The following is a 9,681-nucleotide window of genomic DNA, read 5'->3' on the forward strand; positions in this document are numbered from 1 at the left end:
GATGGTGTTTTTTATACCTCCAGCCTACCAAAATATAGCGAGATTATCAACGGGCTAGTTGTCCAGGAGGTTGCATCATAAAACAAAGTGAAATTGTTTCACTAGAGGTACAAGTTTGAGGAAGCCACCATTGCTTTCTTGATACTTGTCAATGAAGAATCATAAAAGTTACACGAAGATGATGTTTTATACATTCATGATGCTGTATTTTTGTATACAGCTTTTTCAAATTTATCCTCTACATTTAAAAACAATAAATTTATCAACACTGATTTTGTGATAGCCATAGTTAGAAAAGACAGTTTATTTAACAAGTATACATTTTCTCTATGTATGTTTCTCAGAAGTTGTACATGAGCAAACAGAGGACTTCACAGCATATGTTTGTAATACATCACCATCAGGTTAATATACTTAGGGTCATTTTTTCATTTGTGTGTGGCTGGCTGTCCTGGATCTTCTCAACAGAGTTGTTAAAAACCTGTGAAGATTTTTAAGTTCTTAAAACAGTATTTCAGGGATAAAAATGTACAAGTATTTTATAGGCATTGCATGACATTTGCTGGATTACTACACACATCAAAAAAAAAAAAAAACAAAACCCAAACAAGGACAAGTGAGAGTACTGCAATGACATGATGGAAAATAGCTGGGTTTTTTTAGAGAAACAGACTGTTGAAAAGCATGGACTGACATTTAGAAGGAAAGTCATTAATGAACGGAGCTCTTTGCTTCAGTGGATTTAAGATCAGGCCATAGATGGGAAAAGTATAAGTCTGGAATTGTGATACATTTTTATAAGAGTACAATACTCTATGATCAGGTTCTTTAATTATTCCATGCATAGAGAGTTTAATGTACTAGGTTTATGTATTTGAGGATATTTTACCTGATGCAGGGTTTTGATTTAGTAAGTGATACCACAGTGCACTGAAATCACTATACAAGTTACACTTAGCAGAACATAACAATTGACTATATACTTGAATCACAATACAAACATGATTCTTATTTTACTGTTCTTGTATGATATGTACACTGTTACAATGCTCATTATCCCCAGTTGCTGGGAAGGAATGTGGACTAAAGCCAGCTCAAGCCTTTCTTCAAACTTCTCTTTATCAATTGCTCAGCTTTGGTGCCGTGTTGGGTTCAGCCAGATAAACACTGCCCTGTGCTGGTTTAGCTAACTCAGGAAGACATTCACACTCTTTTGCTAATGTTTTAACTGTTTGATAACAAACATTTACGTAACCAGTCTATCCATGCAACTGACATGTCATTTAACTAAAGTAGTTATTTAGTAATCATTTAACTAAAAAATAAAGTAGTCATTTAACTAAAACAAAGGCTGCTCTCATTCAGCTTTCTCTGCAACAGTGGATTTTGTCTGATTTTGGTGGGAACATGTCTGTGTAAGAATGCCTAGCATATTTTCAGATGCAGGCACAGGAGTATTTTTACATGCATCAAGCTATGAAAAATTTGTGAAAAGAGCCCAAATTTTTTTTTTTCCCTTGTGGAAGTTTTTCATCATGAATCTTGTTACTTTATCTTTTGCAGAGAAGAGTTCATTGCCATAGTGCTATTTTTTTCATATGCGAATCTCCAGTTTAAAATCTTTTGACCTTTCTAAAGTCAATGAGAAGGGTTCTGTTAAGGTCACTGGAGACAGACTTAGTACTAAGGTACAAAGCTGTTAGACATTCATCAAAGCAATATATTCCCCTGGAAGTACAGATCCCATTAGAATCTAATGTTTACTAATATGCAAACTTTGGTAGAATTTAACTTAGTCTCCTAGTCATGTTCTCCTGTTCTTATATATATTTGCAAAATTGTACTGCTGCAGGCAGAACTGAACTGCATTCACGTGAACTTAATTTTATCTATTTGTCTGGGAATGGGACTAAATTGTAAAACAGCTTAATAGACATGGGGCTCATTAGGTGTTCATTAGAAGTACATTTTTATAATCAAATCTTATGTAATTTTGTTACTGTAGAATTAATACACTCGTAATGGAAAACATTGTACATTTCTGCTACAATAAGTAAAGGAGCCTGTTACATTTCAGGAAGTCAAACATAAATACCAGAGGTCGGAGGCAACTCAAACGAAGTGTTTTTTATGCCATTGATTTATTTTGGATAATCCCTACAAACACTGTTGTGTGTAAGGTGCAACTGTGCTTTTGGACTGAGGCATACGTGTGTCTTCAAATTCCTCTTTCTCTCCCAAGCAAAAAAAGTAAGAGATAGCTGAAAGTCTCACAATATTTATAGCTAGGGTTTGTTAGTAGAATCTGGTTTGCTTTCCTGTGGTATGAATATCAAGTCCCAAAGTAGGAGAACGTTGACCAGGGTTGCCCTTCTAGCAATGCGGAATGTTTAGGAATAAACATCTGCTGATGTGTGCAGTGAACTGATGAGGCTTGAGGCCATGGAGGCGGTCTTGGAATTCCTCTGTGAACAACCATTGAAGTTCAGGTCCCTTGGAGCTGCTCTTTTCTTATGGCTGCAGTGCATGCTGTCTCCATCATTAGCGTCGAACACCACTGTCATGCTGGAGTCCATCCTGGACACAGCGTAGAGGCTGCTTTGCCGTGTGGGGTGAAACCTGGCTGCCTTTAGCTCCAGCTCATCATAGCTGGACACCTCAATGAAGGGGCACCAGTGGAAAGCTCGCTTGAAGCCAGCTCGGAACCTAGGAGGGAAGAAGCCTGGTGAAAGCCTGTGCTTGGCAAGAGCCAGCCTCAGGCCTTCATCTGAAAACATACATGGTGCTGGCAGGGCACTGACTTGGCAATTATCCTGCCCCTACACCTGGGTGTGGTGAAGTCAGTTGGAGTTTCCTTGACTGAAGTCTGAATAGGGTAAAAAAGATGGTAGTAACAACTAATGTTGGTTTCTGATTTTCTATATGCTTTCCCTGCATTTTAACAGTGGTATTTTCCTCATAATATATTTCCTGTCCTTTGCCCGTGCTTAAGTAAACAAACACCAACTTTCATAGAACTGTCTTCACAGAAACTATTTTTGATTTGACCTCTGATGAAATCTGCATTTTCATCTTCTTTCAGCAAGAAACTTTGTAATGCTCTTTTCTCTAAAATACTATCCCAGTTTCCAAATTTCAATATCTCTTCTGTGTTTCTCTCTTAAGAGATGCTTTTACAGGAATGGTGTAATGACTAATAATTGTTTGTGTAAAATATTTGGAAAATAATTTTTAATAATTAAAGAGGATCCTAGAAAGTTGAAATCTGAATGTGAGCAATATAAAAACAGGTGTTTTGAGGCTTTAGATTATTAGAGTTTGCAATATTCATACAGAGTTATTTTAATTCAGAGGCAGGGATTTACCATAAAGACCATTATGTTTTGTGTGTATCTATTTCCAGAATAGACGTTTAATATAATAGAGGAGCAATTCCCTATATATCTATGTATAACTGGAAAAATAACACCTTTTCACCTAGACCTAAAGCTTACCTGACTTTCTCACTTGTCTTGCGTCTTTTCTTTTATTCCAACAATCAGCTCTGTTGTTTATCCTCCTGTAAGTTTTTTTTACAAAATGGTTCAACTACCACAGTGATGTCTGCAGTTAAGAATTCAGATGAAGTGTTCAGTTAAAGTTAACTGATCTCACAGAAGTGACTTTTCCATCCTCAAACTTTTAAGTTTGCCATGGAGTTCTCACATGATGACAATGGAGCAGGTAGGTTGCTATGCAGCATTCTCTGTTTACATGCAGTCCATATTTTGGAAAAATACTGAAAGAACCTCAGATGGAAATGGATTTAGTGATGGGAACTGTAAAACCAAAACATCTTTAAACTGTATTACTTTTCTTGGCACTTTCCATCCTCTTTCTAATTCAGGGCATGTTTTTTTTTCATCTTGAAATAATGCTCTCTTTATCTAGATATGTAATATCCTAATTAGCCTGGAAGATGAAGCTGGGAATGGATGTTCTAACTCTGTCTGATACTAGATCCAGCAGAGACATGAATTTATCTGACTCCCAGCAACAAGCTCTATTTTCCTACTTAATGAAAAGGAAGCAGACATTCTGGCATCTTCATTTCAATATGGACCTTAATTATAAGAAAATTGTCACCAGTATTTCATTCTTGCATCAAATTCTGAACAAGGTGACCTTTAGTGTGTCTCAAAATTATTAATTTTTCTTTGGCTGTATTTTTTAATCCAGACGTTTAATTTTGCAATGTGCAAGTGTCAACATAAGCCACATCAGAAATAATTTTTTTTAAGAATGCTCTTGTAACTGTGCCATTAAAAGTTTTTCGAGAAAATGGGGTTAGTTTAGAAGTTTTAGGGTAGTAATTGAAAAATATGAGGCCTCATTCTTCCTTGCCTTTGATTTTTGAAGACACTTACTGAAATCTGGTTTCTGTTGAAATTAGTGGAAAATTTGCCATTTGAGTTACGGTTCTGTTCTGGCATGCTAAAATTTTACCTCATCTTTTAGCAGGTGTAAATGATGAAAAGAGGCAGAGAAGGCTGTATGAATTTAGTCATTACCTTGCCCTTTTAAAAGATCATGAATATTAATTGTCATAAGTTATCCTCATCAAGGAGGAAGACTCCAGTGTTTTTACACCAATAAAAACTCATTAGGATTTGTTAACTTCATTTTTGATTAGACTCCTTTTGTCAGGTACTGCATGATCTTTAGCGGGGGTTTAGAATTATCTTGCAAAATTGGTATAAAGTTTGACAGTAATTAAACTTGGCACTGGCTGCTAAGTCAAAAGAGATTTGAAATAATATTTAGGATTACTGATTCATACTGACTGAGTTTGTGAAGTAATTAATTGTTCTTGGTGATCTTTATTTAATAATGCTAGAAGAAATACTGGAGAATAGGATTGCCAGGAAGATGTTTGTGTAGATCCTGGTCCTACAAGTTGAAATGAAAAACTTGAGTCCCTTCTGTAATGCAGTAGTCTCAGACTATCAAGTATCTGTAAAATGTCACCAAACTCAACAGGTGCAGTGCCTTTGAAATTCCGACCATAATGTGTTGCTATCAAACAATACTGTAATTTAGTATTGAGTAACGAGAATATAAGTCTTTGTATAATATTTATGAGCCTGTTGCAGCTCTCGGAGCACAGCAGAAATCTAATGGTGAGGTATACAAAACACAGTAAATCACGTTTTATGTTACGTCCTTCCAGCAAAACAAAATTGGGGCTGCAGTTAGTGAACATATGGCTTGCACTTTATATTGCTAATGGCCATCTTCTTTATTTTAATCTTTTGCAAACTAAAAAACATTAAACTGCCATAGATTTTTAAATTTTGCAAGTGGACATAGGAAGGACTAGTTTCTGAAAACTGAATTTTGCTCTGAAATTTTAAGTACACCAAAATATTTACTAGAAGTACACCTTTGGTTTTTTGGGATTCTTTTCAAGTACAAACCTAAAGAAAGGTTGGTTTGTTTTTGGTTTTTTTCATTTTTTTTTCTTTCCCACTCACTGAAAACTATTTAAGTGAAAAGTCTATGTCTTTTATTTGATTGAAACAATTTATATTCTTGTTGACATTATGCATCTCATTTCATAACCAGCTCTTACCTCTTATTAAGACAGCAGTAGATAATGGGATTGTACATTGTAGAGCTCATGGCAAGCCAAAAGCTGGCTAAATAGATTTGCTGAATGTATTTCCACCGATTTAATTGTTGATAGATCCCAGTAACTATGAAGTAAACGTGGTAGGGCAGCCAGCAGACGGCAAATGTCAGCACTACCACAATCATCATTTTTACCACCTGAAAGAAAGAAATAATAATGATATTTTGCCTTTTTTATTTGGACTAGCATTTCAACATCCATTAATAATTTTCTTGTAATTAATTTTTAAAGTTAGTCAAAGGAAAGATGAATATGCTTTTATATAGTTTTTCATTTTAATCTGACTCTCTTAATTATTTTTTTTCTTGACTGGAGATATTCTTTTACCTAAGAAAAATAACATAAAAATCTTCCCTAACTTTATTTGTATTTATTTTTCCAAGTAGTGTGTTTGCTTACTTATATTTGGCTATCTAAAATAGCACTTTTTTCTGTAGGCGTAATCATGGCATAATGTTACAGGGTGTTTTATTAGGACCCCTCATTTTGATCTTTATTTACCGTGGTGTGTCTTTTTTTGTGGGCTGAGAGTCTATTTCTTGTCCCCAGTTTTCAGATGTGATTTGAATAACACTAGGTTGTAGGAAATGAGCAACTGCAGCATCCTGTATAATTTCAGAGCCTAACAATTCACTTGGCTGGTGATCTTTATTTGTTGTTTTCTGCAGGCATCACAACATCTGTTAGCTACTATAGTTTCCAGTAAGCACAAATGAAGAGGAGCTCTGTTTTGTGCTCCAAACACATGAAGAAATCTTGCAAGTCATGTAAAATTTTCACTCCCATCTTTCTCTTTTCAGCTATGTGAAACACTAATCCAGCTACCATTTTCAGTGCAGTATGTCACATGTTTACACCACAGGTTTTCTTTTTGTAGCTAAAATGAAACTAGACATGATAGATCTATGCTGGGAAGTCTCTTGCTCCTTTGTACTTGTGAATACTGAGGAATAACAGGAATTGCTATTAACAGTCCCTTTATTTTCTCTGTACAAGGTGGCATTTCATACTGCTTCTAGTTTTACCTGAGGGAAAAACCAAAAAGCTGAAATTTGCCATACTTATGTGCCTTTGGTTAATACTTTTATAAAATTCCAACTAACATAATTAAATTATTTTCCCTATAAATGTTATGGTGTCCTATCCCATATTACATCTTCCTATGGGAAACATAAAGCAATTTTTCATTTAATAGCTGGCATCAGTTTACAATCTTTCCTGCTGGGTGGGACTGTAGGGTGCAAGATTTTACTTATAAGAATATTTATTATTGCTGATATATATACACTGATCATCACTTAAAGGTAAAAAAGAGGCATCTGACCACATATACAACATTAATAATAGTTGGTTCTTCTAAAGCACTTTTCATCAGTTAACTATAAATCATCCTGTGATCAGGAAGATCAGTATTATTATAAAGGAAGGCAACACAGCAAAACATTGTATCACTTTCACCTTTCACATGTACATCTGTGTGTCTATATCTAAGCATATATAGAAGTTTATGGGACTATATATGCAATTTTTTTGGGTGGGAGGGAAGAGGTTATGATATTATGTGGACTTCCACTTTCTTCTGCTGGGGACTGGGCACTTCCAGCTCTGCCTTGCACACATTGTATAGATAGAAGACTTAACTCTGTAGTTTTACCACAATACTTAAGCTCTCTGTCCGCTGATTTACAGGTGCACTTTGCTTGTTACTGTGTTCTTATAGATCTGTCAGGAATGGTAAGTGTTACCTCAGCGACTTTCAGGACTTCTGTAATTTCAGAACATTTGAGAGTCTAATTACTTACCTTGATTTAATTAGCAATTCTTGCAGTACCATCTGTGCATGTGAAATTGTTCCTAGAGTTATTAATCATTGGACTATCATAGGTCCTAAATGAAAGGATTTGTGTGTCCAGATTTTCAAAATGTAAACAGACAAACCTCTATTTACAGTTTACATTTCATCTGTGCAGTGCTTGAGAACCAAAACAGTAGAGCTTCCCAGCAACTAATGTAGCTTAATGTGATTGAACACTGTGTCACTCATGCCCCAGAGTTGCTAGAAATCACAGAAAGAGTCCAGGTTGCTCATTTGGCATATTCAATTGTGTTAATATTTTCCAAAAGAAAGTTGTTAGTCTTTTTTCTAACATCCAAATGCTTACTGTCTAGTTTTCTGTGTTATATTGAAGGGCAAGGCAAGCAGTGCTTCAAGAGTCTACTTAAAAGTCTCCTAAAAGCTAATAAACCTCTACAATCTGTACAAAAAATAGCTTTTAGATTTCAGCTGCTGCAAAAATTAACCCTGAAGGAATGAAGTTTTGGTTTATATTGCTGTTAAATATAATATTTCAGATTTTCTTTAAGGGAACAGAAATCCCCAAATAACTTTTACCCTGCAAAGAAAATCAACAATTTTTATTGTCAAAATTTCAGGCAATAAAATCCTAATTTTGAATGTTTTAACTTTTTAAAGTTTTGAAATGAAAAATGCCAAATCACCCCCAGAGAATTGCATCTTTTCCTGCAAATTTACTGTTTCATTTAAAACAAAATAGTAATTTTTAAAACAGTGAGAGTAGTATAAGATTTTTTGTTGCTGTTTCTGTCTGGAAATCTATGATTAAATATTAAGTCATCATCATTCTGAAAGCAGAAACTTCTGAAGCAAATAGTGGAACTAGATAAAAAGCTAAAGATGATTTTAGATGGGCATTAGCATTTGATTTAATTTGTGAAGTAACAAGTCACTTGAATGACACACAGTGAAACGTATTACATTTTTAATCCTTCAGGTTTGCAGCTGTTTTTCATAAATGTAAAAAATAATCTAAAATGTACAGAATCATTTTTCTCTCAAGTAAGGCTGTATCAGTCTGCGTTCCACTGACGTGAATGGTGATATACTGATAAATGTATGTCTATGGGCAGACATAAGATGGTGTTTCCTTATTCATGTATAAAATGGTTTTTCCCTGGATCAAAAAAGTACAAATTTTTCCTGGAGAAAGGGACATTTAAGAAAAGTCAACGTTTAGTTGTCATTTTGAGTATTTGTGCACTTACTGACATACTTCCTAGAAGATAAGTGAGATATTGCAAGTCTGTGTGGTGTAAAGTTGTTGGAAACACAAGGCAATTAGGGTTAAATTTGAAGTCAACCACAGAAGTCGTGAGAGGAATCAAAAAGCCCTAGTCTGTCCTCATTTTGTCATCTAAGAATGACTGTGTGTTGGCAGAAACAGAGGAAAAAAAGAGAATCAGAGGAAAACGAGGGAGATTATTACCAATTTCCTCTTCTCTTTCAGAGAGAGGCACGCATGCTGTGCAAGGCCCTACCTTGCAGTTCATAGCTGCAGTTCTTGTCCATAATGTTGGTCTTCCCAGTATAAAGTTTCATTTATTGATTATATCAATAACTATGAACAGAACGTGACTTCAAGGTCTAAAAGTCCAGAGCACCTTGAGTTTACTTGGAATAAGTTCTGATGAACAAGTGCCCACAAACCAATAGGGCAAATAAATTAAACAGACCCACTATGAATTTACCACATAAACCTGATTGTCTTTTCCCAATTCACTAAAGAACCTCCAGTGACACTTCACAGGTCCAACTGCAGAGTATAAAAGACAGCTTCAGTGTTGGGGTTGTTTTTGACTATTTAAACCTGTGACTGGATAAAAAAAAAGTTCTTTTTAATAAGCCTGTTCTGTTTCACTTTTTTGAGATATTACCATTTTTCAGTTGCTTTTTCTTCTGTTCCGAGTTGCACAGAATTCATTAATGAGGGTTTGCTCTTGTGCATTAGGAAACATTTTCAAAGCAAGAAAATTACTGAATTCAGTTGCTTGGCTTAAAGTCTAGCTCTGTTCCTGCCACCATTTCACCATGGAGCTTTCCAAAGTGTGAACTGCAGTGAAAATCGCTAACCTTTATCCCAGTGGCACCATTTTCCCTGGTGTTCTGTTCAATCTCCCTTTGTGTATTGTGGGCACCAAGCACGACTGGAGGA

The 9,681-nt window shown here is 35.3% G+C and overlaps 1 protein-coding gene across 1 annotated transcript in view; it reads right to left on the bottom strand.

The window, feature by feature from the left end:
• Positions 1 to 289: 289 nt before the first annotated feature.
• TACR3 (tachykinin receptor 3) overlaps positions 290 to 9,681 on the bottom strand; it is a 38,216-nt gene continuing 28,824 nt past the window's right edge. The window contains exons 4-5 of the mRNA XM_008635600.2: positions 5,612 to 5,808; positions 290 to 2,706 (exon numbers count right to left, since the gene is read on the bottom strand). Of these exons, the coding sequence (XP_008633822.2) occupies positions 2,391 to 2,706; positions 5,612 to 5,808 (513 nt within the window). The 3' untranslated portion in view covers positions 290 to 2,390. The remainder of the gene's footprint in view (positions 2,707 to 5,611; positions 5,809 to 9,681) is intronic.

The sequence above is a fragment of the Corvus brachyrhynchos genome, unplaced genomic scaffold (genome assembly GCF_000691975.1).
Source record: "Corvus brachyrhynchos isolate BGI_N302 unplaced genomic scaffold, ASM69197v1 scaffold175, whole genome shotgun sequence".
NCBI lineage: Eukaryota > Metazoa > Chordata > Aves > Passeriformes > Corvidae > Corvus > Corvus brachyrhynchos.